This window comes from Leucopleurus acutus (assembly GCF_964270905.1).
Source record: "Leucopleurus acutus genome assembly, chromosome: 16".
Lineage (NCBI taxonomy): Eukaryota > Metazoa > Chordata > Mammalia > Artiodactyla > Delphinidae > Leucopleurus > Leucopleurus acutus.
In genome coordinates this window covers 28,814,385-28,834,014 of record NC_139158.1, presented here as the reverse complement: position 1 = coordinate 28,834,014, position 19,630 = coordinate 28,814,385, and the positions used below count along the sequence as shown (strand labels likewise).

Sequence of the window (19,630 nt, the reverse complement as noted above, 5' to 3'; positions counted from 1 at the left end):
TGCTGAGTCATCTTCAGCTTGGGGTCTCCTGCAGCCCTGCTTCCCAGCTGTGGCTGCACACTGGAATCAGTGAGGAGCTTTGCACAAAAGCACTGCTGCCTGGGTCTCATCCCAATTCTGGATTAGCTGGTCTGTGGTACAATCAGAGGTTTGGTTTTTGGTTGTTGTCGTTGTTTATTAGCTTCCTAAGTGGTTCTAACATGCAGCCCAGCGTGGCTGGAGAACCATTCCACTAATGTCTGCCATCTGCTCCATCCCGATGTGGCCAAGGCCACCTTCCGCCCCCCCCACCCCCCCACTGCCCCACGTGGGTGCTCCCTTACCCGCTCTAGGCTCTGCCAGGTCCAGACCCTGGAGAGAGAGATCTGGGGGAGAGAGAGGCTTTCCTTTTCCCAGAGCCTGAAGCCTAGAAAGTCACCTCTTTCAATGGAGACTTCATTCTCTGTACCTGTAATCCAGCACCCTGGACAAAGCTTCTGCACCCGTGAAGGAGCTGCACTAGGCAGAATGGGGTGGGTTGCCCTCTTGTCTCCTGATTAAGGTGGTCCATGGACGTCAGGGATGCTGACAGGATCTCGTCAGCCTTGAGAGACCATTCTCTGGGGAGGAACTACTTCAGATTGACTAATACATACCTGAAGTGGTGGGGCCAGAGGATTCTGCCGGTGGACTCTTTGAACTAGTGGGGAAGGGCAGTGCTACCAGCATTGTTTTCCTCTTGGTTGGGAATCCTGTCGTATGATAGGGATTGGAGTCTCCTCCACACCCCAAAGGAAGAAGGTGGCTCCCCGGTTTACCCAGGGGTTATAGACCTGCCTGGCTTCAGGAGCGGGTGGAGGAGACCGGCACGGGTGGGACCCAGCTGGATAGGACATGCTCTGTCCAAAGAGATGAGTTTTTGCTGGCCCCTACTGCACGGCACAGATCGTGTGTGTGTGTGTGTGTGTGTGTGTGTGTGTGTGTGTGTGTGTGTGTGTGTGTGTGTGTGTGTGTGGGCGGGGGATGTTACTGAGTGGAATCATGCTGTTATAGCAATAGGATGGGCTGAGTTCTTCAGTAGTGCCCACGTGAACACCTGTGTAGGATGTACCGTCTCTCTCTGGGTGCCTGCTGATTGAGCCCCTTTGCAATACAGAGCAGGTAAGCCCTGCTTTTCATGGCTTCATATTTATCTAATACTATCTAGTTAACACCGGTATTCCACTTGTCACCTTAACCCAGACACTTCACTGCTTCTGCTACGTGTTTCTCACTGGGTCTTTCTCATAAAATACTTTTGCACATAACTAGCATCTCCTTGCATGTTGGTGAAGGAGAAGAGGGTGACCTTGGTGTATGACGGCTGAGTGCACACCCTGCCGCCCCTGCAGTAGCACCCCACCCGGGTGAGCAGCTGGCTTCTACCCCTTTCCTCCCAGCCCCCTCCATAATTTATTTTTCAACTATATCTGTAATGTCTCGTTAAAAAGTATTTGAAGAGAATATGGCAAAATAATAAGAACTGGCCATGCCGGGTGGTGAGGACGAAGACATTCACCATACACATTTCTGAACTGCTCCATGAGACGCAGTGATTTTAAGCCACGGTGCCTGCTCACTGTGGAGAAGTTTGGCAGCTCTTCAGAAAGTGAGACGGAATCACCACTTGCCCCCAGAATTTCACCCGCAAGCAGAGACCCAAAAGAATTGAAAATGGGGACTCCAGCATGTGTACACAGATGTTCACGGGGGCGCTATTCACAACAGCCCAAAGGTAGGAACAGCCCAGATGTCCATCAGTGGTTGAGTGGACGGACAAAATGTGGTCTCTCCATGCGACGGAACATTATTCAGCCATTTAAAGGAATAAAGTGCTGACACCTGCTACGTGGATGAACCTTGAAAACATGATGCTCAGTGAAAGGAGCCAGATACAAAAAGTTACGTGTTGTAGGATGCAGTTTATGTGAAGTAGCTGGGATAGGAAATTCCACAGAGCTGGGAAGCAGATTAGTGGCTGTCCGGGTTTGGGGAGGGGGCACATGTGGGAGAAGCCGCTTCGTGGGGGAGGGGTTTTACTTTGGGGTGCTGGAGGTGTGTCAGGACTAGACAGAAGTGGCGATTGCACAAAACTCTGAGTGTACTAAAATGCCACCAAATTGTTCACTTTCAAATGGTTAATTTTATGTTATGTGACTTTTACCTCAGTACATTATTTTAAAAAACCGCAATTATCCCCCCACCTCCACCCCACCCGCTTCTTACTGCCCACAAAACTCACTCGGTTCCATTTCTTCTCCTTGAAGCAACTTCACCTTAACAATTGTTTCTGATTTTAGTTCTTCTGGTGGATACCTCTTTAAAGCTGAATGATGTACTGATCCTTTTTTTTTCTTTTTAATTTTTAGAGAATGAATGTAGGCTCTTGACTCCTTGATATGCCGAAAAGCATGAAATTAAGACCCCCCCCCCCATTTACCCCTTCTAACCTTCTGACGATTTCGTGTGTTCTCAGGTGCTCTCTTTTCTAGGCCTTTCTGAGTGGGGCAGGGCAGGGGTGCTCAGACCCTTTTTGGTCCCTGAGTTAATCGCTTTGGGGTTCTTGGGCAGCTGCCCTGGAGGGTCCAGCCCCTGCCCATTCTCTCCATCTCCTGGGGGTCTCTGCCTCCATTAGAGCCCCATTCAGGCCCCTTCCAGCTCTACACTTTTGACATTCTCTGATGTGGAACAGAAAGCTGATTTTTCAGAAACGGCTCTGTGTTGTTGTGTGCCACTTACCTTGACGTTTTCAACATAATTGGCCATCAGGAACTCGAACTTCAGGGCAGAGGGTCTCAGATGGGGGCCTGGAGCCGTGATGTGTTGGGCCAGCCTGGTAAAAACCTTTGTTAACAGCCTTTAAAATCAGATTTGTGTAGAAACGTGGGTGTTGGCTTCTCAGAGCAGGGCTGCGTCCCTGTGTGGGACAGTGGACTGGAGGCAGGAGGGCTGCCTTTGCTGGGCACATCTGCCCCTCTTCCCACTGTCCCCACGTCCCTTGGAGCACATAACTGCATTCACCAGCATTACTTTTTGGTCCTGTCTGCATTTGCTGTGGGGACAGCTGCCTTAACATTTGTATTACAAGTCATTATAAACAAACACTGTACGTGTGTGCGTGTGCACCTATGTGTGTGAGAGAGTGCACACACACCAATGAGCAAGAAAACCCACAATTACACACATGGAGAAGTTCACAAAGGTTTAGAACTTTATCAAGATGTCGAGAGACACGCCTCTTACCCGTTGTGATTTTCTCGCTTCTCATTCTGTTCCCACGGGTTCCCCAAACCTTTCCTCCTTTCCAGATTATGTAGAAACAGTTGTTTTACAGTGGGAGTGGGGTTGGGTGTTGGAGGGGCAGAATTTAATCAGATTTCTGATTTTCCTGGAGGGCAGAGAAAGGTTGGGCAAGTTGCTGGAGGCCATGCACCAGGAGCTGCTTGAGTCTCTAGGGCATGTGCTCCATTCCAGGGGACTGCTAGGCATGGTGCCGCAGCTCGGGGACAGGCCTTCGAGGGAACCTGAGCAGGCTGGGTCCTCGCCCTGCCACCTCCTGGTTGTGCGGCACGGGACAAGTCCCTTCCCTTCTCTGAGCCTCTTTCCTGATTCATATAATGGGTGTAGTAAACTTTGCTTCTCGGGGATGTTGTGAGAATCCAGTGAGATTGTGTATTTCAAGTGCTTTTCGCCTTGCTGGGTGTACAGAAAACAATGCATAGCAGCCACTGGGAATGTGTCCTGGGGCATTTTAATTTTTTCATTATAACAAATTGCAAGACAGAAACTCTTGGTGGGCAGGGGAAAAGGGGAGGCAGGAAAGAGAAACAGGACAAAAAGCTAGACCGGGCCCGAGAGCGATTTTAAAAGTTATGTTTTGGGCTCAATATAGTTCATCCTTTCTTTTAGAGATAAAAGGAAAGGGAGTGGGTAGGCAGAAAAAGATATAAAAAGCAGTATAAGTTTGGAAAACAGCGGTGTAGGTTAAGTATATATCCACAGAAGAACGCTGTTTATTTCTGTGCATGTGCCCTCGTGAGCCCTCTCTTTAAATATAACTTAGTACGGGCCCCAAGGGAGTGTTTGTAAAGGCTCTCTGAGGTCTTTGCAAAAAGATGCTATATAAAGCCAAAGAATTATTACACAGATCTATGTATATGGGAGAGAGCGCGTGCGTATGCTTGCACATGCCCGCATGTGCCCAGATATCTAGTTACAGTCGTCGAGTTTTCTCCCTTTAATCTTGCAAAGGGAGTTGAAGATCAATTGATCTCAAGATAATTTCCCTCCTGGAGGGCCTTTGATGGCTGGAGATGGGAAGGCTCCTACCTCCACCCTCGATGTCACTGTTTCAGTACTTTATGTAGCGACCTCTGACGCCCATTCTCATTGTGAGAATAGAGCGTTCTCTGTAGTGTGTGTCTTTGTTTCCGTTTGGGTCCTTGGCCAGTGGAGGTTGGCCGCTGCTGCTCTGCTGATCTTGGGACTCGTGTGGTTGGATTCATGTGCCAAGGGGGAGAGAATGGTTTCGCAGGCTTGCCCCGTTTTAGGTCATGGTTGTGAAATATAAGAATTCGTCCCTTCCCTCCCATGTGTATCCATTCATGAGACACATATTGGAAAAAGCTCAATCTGAGCCTGAACTCCTGTCACTGGGGCAGGAACTTACAGCTGTGAACTGGTAGTTGGGTCCTCTGGCGAGGCCTTGAATTTATTATTAAACGCACTAGACATTTCTGCCCGGCCCATCCCATGCTCAGTTCCTGGAGGTGAGGGGCAGATTTTAGCGGCGGGTGTCAGTCATTCACTCGTTTATTAATCCATTTATTCATCCGCCCCTTGATTCATTCTGCTGGTCTTGTGGGTACTGTGCCCAGGGACTGTGCCGGTCCCCGGGGTCGCCGCTGTCAGGGCTCACAGGCTTGGGGGTGGGGCTTTGGTAGCCACAACTGCAGAAGAACAAGTCCACCCCGAGGGACAGAGCTTTCATGGGGCTCAGGGAAGGAGGGGTCCATTGAGCTCTCCTTGGCTCGATGAGCTGGAGCTCAGAATCTTCTCAGGTTAGCACAGCAGGGTGGAGGATGTGAGGGCTCACGGGGGGCCTGGGTTCTGGGTCCCGGCGTGCCTGCCTCATTCCTAGGGCCGCTCCGTCTCTGCTCTCAGAGAGCTGTCTTGGTGATACTGGTACAGCAAGAGACCAAGCCAGCCAGTGTCGAGTTTACTGAATCAGCAGGGATCCTTTTCAGAGTCTGGGATCCCCTGTGGCTTTGCCCCATTATCAGGCCGAGGGCTCTGTGGCTCAGGCCTGGCATTTCAGATGCCAGCCACTTGGCTAAACTCAGCCTTCTCTCTGCATTGAGTGGACTTGTCATCCCGGAGGGGCTTTATTGGCTTTTCTCTTGGGTGGGTTTCCTCCTGGTGCCTGCATCTCATGTTTCCCTGGCCAGGCCTCTGCACCTGGCAACAGAAGCTCAGCAAACCATCCCTGGCTAAGCTCTCAGCAGGTGGATCTTGGTGGAGCGACTTAGAACTGTTTGCTCTTGGGCCAGACGCCTCTGCTCCCATCCTCCTTTGTCGGACACTGTGGCCCATCCCAAACTTCTGGAAGTCTCTGTCAGGGTCAGCCAGCCACCCTCGGTCTCAGCACCACCTCACCCTACAGACGCCTGAAGCTCCAGCCCCTGTGCAGCGCGGGCCCTCGGCTGGCTCGCCTCTGGGGAACCAGTGAGGGTAGAACAAGATGATCTAGGGCAGGAGGCTGAGCAGAGACAGCTGGAGGGACAGAGGCAAAACTGAGGGGACCTTTGAAGAGGCAGGAGGGATCCACAGCGTCTGAGGCAGCAGCTGCTCCAGTGCTGTGTCGCATTTATTAAAGCTGGGCCCGCAGCCCCTTCTTGGGTTCCAGCCATGGGGCCCCACCGTGGGCACCGGTGTCTGGCAGGCCGCACGCCTAACCGCAGAGGGCCCGCAGTGGAGAAGGCTGGCATGGGGAGCGGGGGCAAGGGCTTCTGCATGTTCCCCTAACCTTTGCTTAAAGGGCCAGCTGGTAAATGTCTTGGGCCGTGCGGCCCCTCGGTCTCTGTCACAGTAGCTCAGATCTGCCTCAGTAGCATGATAGCAGCGTAGACAATATGTAAACAGACAGTGGGGCTGTGTTCCAGTAAAACTGGTGCCGAGCCCTGCCCTGTCCGGGGAGGTCAGTGATATTAGCACCATTTTTCCAGCTGAGGGGACGAGAGGCGAGGAAGGACCCAGAGCTGAGACCTGTGGGATCTGGGATTTGATTAGAAGACCTGTGTTCTTTCCACTCTGCCTGTTCGCTGCCCCGAAGAGCTTAGGAGCTTGGTTTCCACAGTGGACCAGTGTTTTGTTAGATTGGCCCTCGGTGTGCAAAAGTTTTTTTTTTTTTTAAAAAGCAAAACTATCATTTCCTTAATGGACTTGTTCTTTGCTTGCATGTTAAGATGGGCTTGTGCTGCTACATATGGCATAAATGTTTGTTCCCATATTTATTTTGTTTTTATTGCTGCATTTCACATTTAAGTTTTTCTGTCTGAACTTTATTTCCATATGTAGTAGCTGCAGAGATTTAAGTCTTGTTTCTTGCTCCCAAATGGTACCCTGCCTTGGCAACATTTATGGACAAATCCACCCTTTCTGCAGTGATTCAAAATGCTCTGTATCCCAGACTGGTTTCCTCCGGTTAACATTGTCCTGTGTTCTTGACTGGATTTGCTGTTCAGTTCTCTGAAGCCAGGCCACGAGCTGATTTCGAGATGGATCATCCTTTGCCTTTCAGCCTTAGGAGAGGGAGACCCCGATTCAGCCGGGCTCTGCAGAGGCTGCAGTACAGAAAGGCTGCCCTGTTTCCCTCGAAATGTGTGCTGAGGCAGGTAATAAAGAGGAAGGAAATCACAATGATAGAGACTAGCAAATAATGGGATGCGCGGTGCCGGGGAGAGGAGAGAAAATTACAAGTTAGGGAGCGCCTCTGCCAGCGTGTGTCACTGGAGCTTGGAGTAGAATGTTTATGTGATGTATGGAAATCAATCCCAGCATTACCTGTGCAAGGAAAGTCAGCAGAGCGCCTGCATAGAAAGTTAAGCCTGTCAAAAGGGTGATTTTTTTTTTTTTTTTTTTTTAACGGCGGTGCGCGGATACCAGCTCTCAGGCCGTTGCCTTTTCCACCGTTAACCATGAATATTCTGTGACGGTAACTTGGGGAAGGCAGAGAGGACAGTCTGACAGTGATGGATTTTTTTTTTTTTTTAAAGATTTGAGGTATCAGAGTACTGCTTTACCTGTATTTGTGTCCTCAGTCATTTTGACGTTGATGGAGATACAGGGCATGGTCCAAGAGGTTGGAGATGCACAGCGTGTGGGACGGGGGAGGGAAGGGTTATGACAGGATGATGGTGTGCATCAGTCAGCGACGGCCATCCCCCTGCTTCTGTGGCTTCTGTGCAGTGTGACTGTGGCCCCTTCAAGGTGAACTTGTGGCCAAGACGTCTCATCGCAGCTACTCGTGGCTGTTCTTTGCCCAAAGAGCATTCATACCTTTTCTGGGTCCTCCTGGGAAACACTTCCTCCTCCAAGTTTTCTTTCTCCTATGGACTGTACGCTTTTCAGCTGCAAAAGCCTGGGTGGTGATGTTTGGGATCCCTGCGTGCTGTGCCTAAAAGTCCAGAACCTGACCTGACACTTTTGCAGTCTCCTCCAGTTGGCACCTCACTCTTTGGGTCTGATTTCCCACATTGCCCATGCCGAGCTGGTTTGATGGTTCATAAAATTCTATTGTCTAGTCTGCTGCTCTAGGGCATAGACCACTTAAAAACATTCCTTTTTATTTCCCAAGGTTGAGGTACACAGGAGCTCAGTAAATCCTGTAACTCCTGAAAATGTGACCAGTGGAACCCACTTGTGCTTGGATGGTCACTGCTGGCCCCCCCCCCCTTCTTTCCGGCCCATACCATTGAAGGGAAAGGCACTAATTATGGTGATCAGTAACATTTGTTGAATGCTTTCTGTGTGCTGGGTGTTGAATCCTTAACAATGTTTCTGTGAAAAACAAAAATGCTTCTGTGAGATAGAGACTGTAAAGATCCCATTTATAGATAAGGGAGTCAGGTGCTCAGAGAGGGTGGGTAACTTGCCCAAGGTTACCCAGCTGCAGAGGCAGGATTCGAACCCGAGTCCTGACTCTAGAGATCATGCTCTGAAATACAGGACCCTGAAACCTGCATTCGCTGCAGTGTGAACACCACCGGGAACTTCAGTTTACTCTTTCAGCATCCCACAGGAAATGTGGCTTTATCCCCTTTTGTATTTTGCTGAGGCGGAAACCTGTGCGAGGTTACCAGGCAGTAGGTGGCTGAGCTGGGGCTTGAACACAGATCTCCCCAGCCCTGGGACCTGTTGGTAGCAACCTTCCATGGGTCCTGCTCCTGTCTTTGGAATAGAAGCTACTGGAACCCACACCTGACCTTCTTCTTGCCCCTGGCAGGTCCCCGCTGAAGCACTTTATTTTTCTCCAGCTCTTGGACCTGCTCAGGGCAATTTCCACAATTTTTGGCCTTAGAGAGGGTTTGGAAGGTGACTTGGGGCCCCGCGGGCAGCTTGGCTTGTCCCAGTGTGGGTTCCTGCACTTTGTTTTTGAGTGTCCTCATTAGGTGGTTGTGAGAATTGAAACGAGGCTTTGGTGCTGACGTGTTACTAGACACGGAAGTACCCACCACGTGACAGCTGGTACGTTTGCCCTCCATTTTAGTTGTGTTGTACTCAGATAGGAATCGTCTCTCTGCATCACTTATTTTCCGTAGACCTTGACCAAGCTCCTGGCATGTGGGAGCTCTGGGGACCCCAGATGCATGGCATGCTGTGCGCCTTTAAGGAGTTGTGAGATGATTGCAGGAGACAGAGGCAGTTAGCTACTGCACACTCTGCAGCTTGCTGAGGGGTAGGAGAATCATGGAGGGCTTCCCAGAAGAGGTGCCTTTTCATCTGGCCTGAGTAGATGGGTTTTATCATATTGGGTTGGAGGGGATTGGTGAACACAAGGAAATCCATGAAACAACAGTGTGTTGCAATATCATTCAGCCTTAAAAAGGAAGGAATTCCTGCCATAGGTGACAACATGGATGAACCCAGAGGACATTATGTTAAGTAAAATAAGCTGGACCCAGAAGGACAAACACCGCCTAATTCCACTTATATGAGGAATCTAAAATAGTCGAACTCTGAGTTGCAGAGAGTGGAAGGGGGGTTGCCGGGGGCTGGGGCAGGAGGGAATGGGAGATGCTGTTCACCAGGTGTAAAGCTTCAGGCAAGCAAGACGGGTCAGCTCTAGAGACCTGCTGTATAGCATTGTGCCCGGGCATAACCATTACCATATATGAAGAGGAGAGAGCTCGTGTGAAATGTTTGCACCATAATGAAAAACTCTGTTGGGTTTATTCAGGGAGAGGCGCTCACATTTGTGGGGAGGGACCAAATAGTACAGTCACATCACTCGGGGAAAGTCCCTCGAGAAGGCTCTGTCACAGGCTCCTGGCCCAGGTGGATTGCTGTCTGCAGTAGAGGCCAGATAAAGGGGTTGGTGACGTCTGGTGACGCCAGGAGAGGGCATGACACCAACATCTCAGGATAAGGATCGTGTTTGTGGGCAGTGAGCTGCTCCCTCCAGGACAGGCTCGGCACAGCCACGGGACTGAGGGCCCTGGAGCACGACCCTCCTGTCCTGTCGGGTCCAGGGTACCCGGTGCCAAGCGCCCTGGTGGTGGGTGTGCGTGTGCTGGGCACATGTGCTCTGCCGAGCTCTCATCCCACTTACATCCAGTGCACGTGGCTCATTAGTGTAAACCAGGCACGCGTGTGCCATGCGCTGCAGAACAGAAGGCTGGCATGATTCCTTTGATTAAGAGGAGATTTCACCAGGGGTTAGTGGCGAGGGAGGATGAGCAGGCAGAGCACAGAGGATTTTTAGGGCAGTGAAACTATTCTGTGTGATACTGTCATGGGGGATACATGTTGTCACATAGTTTTCCAAACTCGTGGAATATGCAACACCAAGAGCGAAGCCTGATGTAACTGTGGGGGATTATGATGGGTCAGCATGGGTTCATCAGTTGCAGCAAATGTCCCACTCTGGTGGGGGTTATTGATAATGAGGGAGGCTGTGCATGTGTAGGGGCTGCTGGTAGACGAAAAAACCTCTGTACCTTCCTCCCGATTTTGCTGGGAACCTAAAACTGCTTTACAAAATAGTCTATGTTAAAAAAAAAAAAATCACTACTTCTAGCCTCGTGTTGCAATGATGACTATCCAGTCCTTTGCTCCCATAAGAAGTTTGGGCCAGTTGAGAACTCCAGAAGTCGTCCTCGTTAGAAGATTCAGATTTCAAACAGGCCTTGGAGTAAAGGAGCATTTCCTGAGGCTGCGTCTCCAGTACCTGGCTGCAGCCTTGCCACCTGTTCTGGGTTTCTTGAAGATAAGAACCAAAGAGACGCTACCTGGCCTGTCTTCAATGATATATTGTCTTGAATTTTTGTTTTTTTCCCCCATGGCTGTGGTGTCATGGGATTAAATTACTGGCTGTTTTCTGTTTTTACAGATTTATCAGTGTTTTTAGTTAGAAATGTGAAATCTAGCATTACGTTGAGTTCTTCTAGATTATCAGTGCTCCCCACTGCCGTCCACGACAGGCAGTGCCCTGACTTAGTTAGTACTGTCCTGTCTGGTCTCTCCTCTGAACCTTACAGCATCCCAGGGAGGTGGGAAGGTGGGTGCCGTTCACCCCTTGTGCCTGCCAGGAAGGCTCAGAGAGGCTGAGAGCCAGGGCCCTCATTACCTGGTCATGTTCAGAATGCAAAGTCAGACAGACTCTGTCTCCTCGTAGGCACACGTGAATGTGTGTGGTTTTCCTCCATTAAGAAATCCTCTGCTAAGGACTCCTTCCTTAGGTAAGTCGGGAGCCTGGCTCTCCCCTTGGGAAGGTGCCTTGTAGCCAGTACTTAGGTGCTCAGTAGATGTTTACTAATGAATGAATGTGTGAGCTGGGGGGGCCGTTGTAACCCCAGGCAGCCCGTGGCCGGGCAGGTAGCACATGGGGACTTTATCTGTGTCTCTGTCAGCTCCCTTCCCCCCTGGACTGAAGGGCAGCGGCTCGGCCTCTTTCCTATCTCTTTAGGCTGATTAACTCTGCTGAGGATAAAATAGATGACTAGTAAGGGCCTACTGTAGAGAACAGGGAGCTCTTCTCAGTACTCTGTAATGAACTATATGGGAAAAGAACCTAAAAAAGAGTAGATATACGTATATGTATAACTGATTCACTTTGCTCTACATCTGAAACTAAAACAACATTGTAAATCAACTCTACTCCAATAAAAATTAAAAAACAAAACAAAACAAAAATCTCTGCTGAGGGCCTAACCCTCCTTCCCTCTGTTCTTCCTAGTCTCGCCCTCTCTGCTCTTTCTAACCTTTAGTAGTATCTTGTCTGGAAATGCTTTTTCTGCCCATTGTTTCCCTTTTGCAAATTTTCAGACCTTGCGAAAAGTGCAAAGGATCCTGTGTGGCTCTGGTCCTACAACCTGTGCCAGGAACTGAGCCCCAGGGGTCCTGGTTGCAGCCTTGTTACCTGGCCCCGTGCTACTCAGCAGCCTCGGTTCTGGACACAGCACACACATCCCACGGGCCAGGGTCTTCTCCCCAGCCAGTTGGAGGCCTCGGTTTCCCTCCTGGCTCTGACATGTAAAGGTGTGTGGTTGTGTAGCTTATTTAACTACCTCTCAGGTTCGTTCTTCTGACTTAATGTCGCTGTGTGCTGTCGATGAAATAGTAGCTCTTACATCCCTGCATGTGAGTGGTGGTAATTATCGCTGTTTCCTGGGGTTGAGTGCAGAGGTTGGAATTGGACAGATTTGGACTCAGATTCCAGTTGTGTCTTTACACTTCCTCCCCCTGAGCCTGTTAGCAGACCTGTAAAAGGGACTCAGAGATAGCTTCCATAGAGTTGCCCTGCGGCACCAAGGAGACAGTGTACCCGGAGCGCTTAGCTGGTGGGTGTTAGAATTATCATCGAGTCCTCGAGCTTCCAAGCTCCCTGAGGGCAGGGCCACGTGGGCCTCCCCGCCTTCCTCGGGTCACCCTGCCGTCCTCATGTGACCAAGCTCACGCCTGTCCCTGCGCCTTTGCACGTGCCTTGTGCCTTGTGGAGTGTTTCCCTCCACAGAGCAGCACGCTGGTTCCCTCCCTTCCTCGGGCCTGTGCTGTCATGTCTTCCCCCAGAGAGGCCTTCCTGGAGCACCCCAGGAAGTGGCACCCTCCCACCACCCATCTGTGTACCGCACCGGGCTTTCCTCCTGGCATGTCTTGTCGCCACGACTGCTCCATATTGCTTTGCTTGTCCCCCTTCAGGGGAGGAGGCCTGCCTGCTGCAGGTAGAGACTTTGGTCTCCTCTGTTCACCCTCTGCCCACAGTGCCGAGAGCAGGGCTTGGACTTTGTAGGTGCTCAGTAAGTTCGCATCGACCCAATGAATTTTGAATCTTCCTTGGTGACACCAGGAGAGGGACACCTCAGACACGCCTCCTCATCAGCACCTTAGGAGGCCCAGTTTCTCACTGTGTGACCTGCAGGTTTCATGCTGTCACAGGTGCGATGGGGAAGCCAGGGCCTGGACCTCCTAGTCGTGTCCTTGTGATGCCCACGTGGCTGCTCTGGGTCAGAAAAGACAGGGAGGGTCTATTTTTTGTCCCATCTCTTCTGAACAGAGTGGCTTCTGGTGTCTGACCCAGAAGCTGAGGAGGAGCCCCCATGATTCCCCTCCTTCTCTTTCTTCCCCTGGGGCCTGGGCTGTGGGCTTTTATCTCCTCTGTAGCAGCCTGAGGGCAGCATGGGTCCTGGGACCTATTTCTTGCCTCAGGGTCTTTGGTGGGCCTCTTTGTGCCTGGGCATCCTGAGTATAAGGGGACCGAGGGAACTGCCTATTTATCTGTGTCCTCTTCCTCCCCCATTTCCCCCTTCTTTCCAATTTATTTGTACCCCAACAGTGTGGGGTAGTGTCTCTTAGGTGTGTGTAAAGGACTAAACAAGATAGCGCCAGTATGGGCTTTGAACAGAGCTTGGCAAGTAGAAGCGTTCAAATTTTAGCTAAAAAAAAAAAGAAACCAAAAACCATACTTCTTCCCAAAAGAGGACTTGAAGCAGCATATTAAAACAGATTGAAAAAAATAGAGTGAGATGGGTTATATGTAAATTGGCACCAGGTGGAAATACAGGTTGGCGATCAGAGGGAGGGTTGGGACACGTCGTGGCGGCCACAGGGCCACGTGCACTCACTGGACTTGTAACTTTGGCTGTGAGCTTCCTCACAGCCAGTCCCAAGAGGGACATAAAGTTCACAGGGTTCCTTAGGGAAAAAAATGAAACAAAACTGGCTCTCCAGGAGAAATTCACAAGTTCCTGGTCTTGAGATCTGAGTGTTACGGTAAACAGTCCACCGTGGGTGGACAGTGACAAGTTTTTGATGTAGATAGGAAACGTGGGCACTTACTGATTTTAAAGGGGTGATTTTCTATCACTGAATGCTTTCCAACGTTGAAGATGTCAGGAGAGTCACTCCTATAGGTAATTATGGACTGTGCATTGGACAGGCCCCACCCCCCTTCAGAGTCTATGGGAGTCAGCGCAGGAAAACCAGATCTCTTAGTGAACTTGAGAATTTCTGTGTCGGTATGGAGTCAGTTGTCATGTGATCTGCTGTCTGATCTGCGGTTGATAAACAGCTGTAACTGGGAACATACTCTTGTTCAAAACAGTTGCTGTCCGGTAGCAGAGACTTGGAAAAGCGCTTAGAAATTACCAGCCTGTTTCTTCTGCAGCGGCTGATTATATTCACTAAGGAAACGCCTCCACAGTTATTCTCATCCTGCTCTGCCTTTGGGTTTTGCGTGGCTAATGAGAGTGATTGACTGAGCCCACTGGATCTCTTAGACTGTATAGGAATTATTTTTGAAAGGGAAAAGGGAACTTGTCTAGACAAGTGGCCCTAAATAGCACATAATCCAGACCGGTGTGGGGCGGTGTAGCAGGAGGGATCTGCCGGTTAATTTGGACTTGGCTTTCTTCCTTAGGTGAACTGCGACAGGCCATCGTGGCCATGATGACCAGGAAGGATGAGCTGGAAGAAGAGAACAGGTATCGAGAGCTCCGTGCTTGAGGGGCAGTCTACCGTGGACATTCTACATCTGGGGCAGAGAGACTATCACCGTGAAGGAAGTTTTGCTTTATTGGCAGAGTTGTGACCAGTGATTTCTTATTTTTTGGTCAGATGTACCACTTTAGCATATATATTGTGGCTTGAGTGTTAGCAAGGAATGAAAACCATATGATCCTTACACTATCTTAGAACAAACTGAGAATTTGTAAAGCCGTCTTTTTTATTTTTTAATTCTTTTTTAAAAAAACAGCCTTTGAGATAGAATTCACCTATCATTCACCTATTTAAAGTACTCAACTCAATGGGTTTTAGTATATTCACAGATATGTGCGACCATCACCAGAATTTTAGAACATTTTCACTACCTCAGAAAGAAGCTCCATCCCCATAGCTGTCACCGTGCGACCCTCCTTAAGTAGTGGGTAACCTTCAATTCAGGGTCTACCCGTCATGTTCCAAGCACTAGAATACTTAAAATTTTCTCCAGTCAGGGACACATAGGGCAAAATGGCATTTGGAGTCTTTTGACTTCCCAGAAGCCCCTAGTTGCAGGCACCGAGAGGCCAAAGGGTCTTATTCATTTTGATTCCCTGTTGAAACCAGGGCTAGATACCAGCCAGGTATTAGCCATGCTGCTCCTGCTCGGCTGCCCAGACGTGAGCTGCTCCACTGCCAGAACCTCGTCTTGGCTACAGGGTGCTCAGTAGAGGGGTTTGCATGCAGTTACCTGCAGAGGCTCTGCGAGCATGACGGGCTGCCTCCCTGCGGGCCAGGGGACGGGTGTGTGTGAGTGTGTGTGTGTACGCTCGTGTCACCCTCTTATTCTTGTGCTCAGAGCAGGAATCGTGTCCCTAGTGACGTGCAGTCGTGATTCTCCTTTGGAAGCCTCGATTTGGGCCCTGCTTGACAAGCTTCTCCCTCATCCTTTATGGAAACATGTGAAAGCAAATAAGCGTGATTTGGAAAACAAAAGAGTTTTTTAAAAAAGGAATCTCCAGACAGTGCTATTTTGCAGCGAAAATAAATTCCAGTGGCAGGCTGTAGACAATGTAGGATGCTTTTTCCTTGATCCAGCTGGGGCCATTATCTTGGAAAAAGCCATAGGTTTTGTCTTACCTTGTAAAGAACAGTCATCACTGTCTGGTAATTTCTTCTCCTTCCCAGCGAGAGAAAAAAATCACACTGTGTTTGTGTTGGGGGGTTTCCAGGCACCAAGAGGGGAATTTTCTCAAAACTTTCCAGGAACACACGTCTTGGGGTGGGGGTGGGGTTCAGTGAGCAGTGAGGGTGGGCAGGTTCAGACACTTTTGCTTATGTGCTGATGTCACGTGGCAAGTGTCCTCTAGATTTAGGATGTAGCTGCACCAGAGTTAGTAAATGTTCTATAGAAATAGCCATTTGAGGTCCAGCGACGTAGATGGTCAGAAGAACCTGCTTGGCTCATTTCTAGGTGGTAACTTGTGATTATTTCTGGAAGAGCTTCTGTCTTCTCTGCTGTTTAAGACCAAGGATGACAGATACGCAAGTGAATGTGTTCTGGAGGTTAACACACTCCAAATATAATATAAAACACATTCTATGCAATGTCAGATTGTATAGCTCCATGAGATACTCTATATGCTTGTTTAACCTGGAGGTGGCGATGGAGCAGGGGTAAGGTGCGCTTTGTGGCAGGAGAAATGAGACTCCCGTTGTCTGTCAGATAACCGGAGCCTGTCTTCTGCTTTTGTGGTTTAGGTGGTTCTTTTGGCCTGTCCTGGCATCCTTTCCTTTGTTGAAACTCCTGCGCCGTGCGGCTGTGACAGGATGTCTCGGTTGAATGTGCTGCACCTCTGCGTGGGATGTCTTGAAGGGGGCTTGCCTGGGATTGGCTCAGCTCATTGTTTTCCCTTGATTTAAGCTGCCCACAGGCTCTCAGGGCCACAGAGCCAGGCCACAGATGGTTCCCGGGGACTCATCCTAATTTTGCTTCAGAGGCTCTTGAGCAGAGTTTGGTATCTCCTCAAATCAGTTTATATGAGATGGACTTGAACTGCAGTTTATGCCGAGCCTTGTGGAAGATGAATGAACTAAGATTTGACTCCATGGACTCTGGGTTGACAGCAGGTGGGCCTCCTCTTCCCAGGTCACTGCGGAACCTGCTTGACGGTGAGATGGAGCACTCAGCCGTGCTCCGCCAAGAGGTCGACACCTTGAAACGGAAGGTGGCCGAACAGGAGGAGCGGCACGTCACAAAGATCCAGGCGTTGGCAAGGTAGGGGAGGGCAGAGGGACTGGGGGGGAGGCTTTGTTCAAACCCCAAGCACACCTTTCATCAACACTTTTTAACTGAAAAAAAAAAGTGACCAATGGAAATAAAATTTATGCATCTGAAATTTAACTTACTACATTAAATATTGAATAGTATGTATGCACGTGGTTCAATATCCAAAAGGTACAAATGGTTAAACTCCGCCACTCCCAGCCACCTGGTCCGCCCCTGGAGGTGGGCAGTGTTGCCGTCCCAGAGATGCTCTGTGCATTCCGTGAGCAGATGCGTACATTCGGACGCACAAACTTTTTCTTCCTTTCACTTCCCTCCCCTCCTTCCTTTCTGCCTTGGTACAAGTGGTCACGTATCCTACACCCCACTCCCTCCACAGCTTAGAGATTGTTCTGCGCTGGGTACACGGAGCTGCCATCTTTCTAACAGCCCCCGATACCTCATTGCCCGCCTGCACCAGGATTCATTTGGCTGGCACGCCAACAGCCAGGCACCCCGGTTGTTTCTAGCCGTTCGCCTCTTCTAATAATAATAACCTTCGCATTTGTTATTTTGTCCCAATATGACTCTGCTTGCCAGAGAAATTCCTGGAAGTAGAATTGCTGGGTCAAAGCGCAGTGCCTTTCTGAGTTGGATAGAGGTCGTCAAGCTGCCCTCCAGGGAGGCTGGGCCTCACCCAGCACAGCCCTGCGCCCCGGGGCGGATCCGACTTTGGGGTCTTTGATAAAATCACAGGTGAAAGCAGCGCTGGCAGAATATTTTTCACTTGCATTCCCCTAATTCAGAGTACGGTTGAACCTCTTTTTATCTGAGCCATCTTATTATATTTCCTTTTCTGTGACTTTGTTTATATCTTATTAATAATGAGAACTGTAAAGCAACCGCCCCCCGCCAAGCTCCAACTCCCATAATAACATGCATTGTTACTGAATTTGTTCACATGCAAACGTATTTTTATGTACTGTACTTAAAATCTGCAGCCTGTCACTTCTCAGGCCACCTCCCTCCACCACTGAAGCTTCATGGTCACCATTTCTATATGCCTGGATGTGGCATTTCATTGAGTTAATGCACCATATTAAAGTCAGCATTTCTGATTGCTGGACACTTGAGTTCCAGTTTTTTTCCCCATTTTAGGTAAAATAAGCAGTTTATCAGGTCATTCTTTAAAACTACTTTAAAATTAGACCAGGAGATAAACCTGACTTGTGGATGTGCAGGGGAGCCCAGGGTTAAGTAAAGCGACAGAAGCAGCGTTTACCATCCTCGTGCTGTCAGCAGATGTGAGTGGCACTAATGTAATTGCTGTATACATGTAACTGAAAGTTGGCACCGTGATCCCATATTTAATTTTAATTTGAACTTCTCTCCTTTGTTCACATTTGAAAATGACATCTCAAGAGCATCACAGACCATTAAATGACTATGATAAATACAGTCCCAGGTGCCTAACTTGGCATTTTCTCAACCGGACCCGCATCTTACCTGGCCGTGCTAGGGTTCTGTGTTGTAATTGCGTTTTATGTTGTCATAAAGACTGAAGTCTGTGGAGTCTTGGGTTCTGAATCATCGAAGAAAGACAGACTTCTGTCGCCTGTCATTTTTATTGTGTTAGGAGCCAGCTCAGCCTTGAGTCCCTGCTCCATTGCTTGCAAATTGTGCGTTTTGGGTGAACTGCTTCACTGCCACAAGCATGCGCTTCCTCGTTTATGAAACGGAGAGGATGATCTTATCCCCCTGCGCGGGCCCAATGAGGAGGAGTGTGTGTGAAAGTACATAAGGCGCTGGGCAGCGATGTGCTATTGGAGTGTGTTTTACAGTAAATGTATTTTGAGTATATGATAATTTTTGGGTAAATTTTATTTAGCCCATGAATGGAATAGAAAAAAATAACTTCTTAACTGAGCAGGTTTGTAATCTGAAGCCTCCCCATTTAAGCAGTGGGTAGCTGAGCTTTTAAGGTGCCTGGAAGTTTGCAGTTTGCAGGTAGAAGGAACATGTATAAAGCAGGCAGACACTTCAGAAGGAGAAAACAGGAAGAAAGCACACGGAGCAGTGGGATGTGTAAGTTTTGAAAAACTCAACTGCTGACGTGTTGCAGACAGACTTGACCTCTGCCAACTGTCAGAACTTTCTCCGGGCTTCCGGCTGCAGGAGGAGCAGCTGTCAGTGTTGTCAGGTGGTGGACCCGCTTGGTCAGTTGTGGCTTGGGGGCTGGGGGGTGCTGTCACCGAAGGGACACAGGCAGGATGTGCAGGGTCACAGGCTGGAGGCGAGGCCCGCATGCGTGCACCAGGGCTGCTCTGTTCTAGGTCCCCGTGTGTCCAAGTGGCAGGTTTCATAATGCGGGTGGTTGGTGGCACGGATTCTGGCGTTGGATCCTGCGGGTCCTATCATGGCTCTGCTGCTTAGTAGCTGTGGGACCTCGAGCAGGTTACTTAACTTCTCTGTCTCTGTTTCCTTGGCTATGAAATGAGGATAAGAGAAGTCTCCACCTCGTAGAGTGGTTAAATGATAAAAGGACAGACCATATGTCGGCTCCATGAATGTGCTTCATAAATGCTCAAAAATGTTAACTATCATTATCATTTTTCTCTAGTATAATAATTATATTACTAAGAAACCTTGCCTAATCAATAGCTGTATTTTAACGTCAGTGGTGCAGAAAGAATTAAGAATTAGGCTATTTCCGACTCAAGAAAGTGAAATTATTTCTGCCGTGAGTATGCTAATGCTAAGAAGCGTGTTTGGGTGTATGTGGGGCTTACTGGCTCTGAGTGTAGAATTGTAAAAATGGGAACATCCCTGAGCAAACCTAGCGTTTTAGTACACGTTCATTTTGCTCAAAATTAATGGCTTTCCTTTTGTGCTATCATGGCTCAACAAAGAGCAAGGTCATATAACCAGCCCAGTGCCTTTGTGGCGCCAAGCAGCTGCTCCTTGCTGGGCGGAGGCATTGTAATTAGTTGCTGTTCAGGGTCGGTAAGTCTCATTCCTTGAATAATTGATTGCCTTATTTCCTGTGGAATTAAGAATACTCAAACTAAACAGCAAGGTCCTGTGGTATAAGCACAGGGAACTATATTCAATATCCTGTGATAAACAGGCTATGAAATGGAAAAGAATATG

The 19,630-nt window shown here is 49.2% G+C and overlaps 1 protein-coding gene across 2 annotated transcripts in view; it reads left to right on the top strand.

Annotated features, from left to right (window-relative positions):
• Positions 1 to 19,630, top strand: part of SNX29 (sorting nexin 29) — a 543,934-nt gene that overhangs the window by 115,105 nt on the left and 409,199 nt on the right. For both annotated transcript variants that reach the window (XM_082858190.1, XM_082858191.1), the window contains 2 exons: positions 14,153 to 14,216; positions 16,364 to 16,492. In XM_082858190.1, coding sequence (XP_082714316.1) covers positions 14,153 to 14,216; positions 16,364 to 16,492 — 193 coding nt within the window. The remainder of the gene's footprint in view (positions 1 to 14,152; positions 14,217 to 16,363; positions 16,493 to 19,630) is intronic.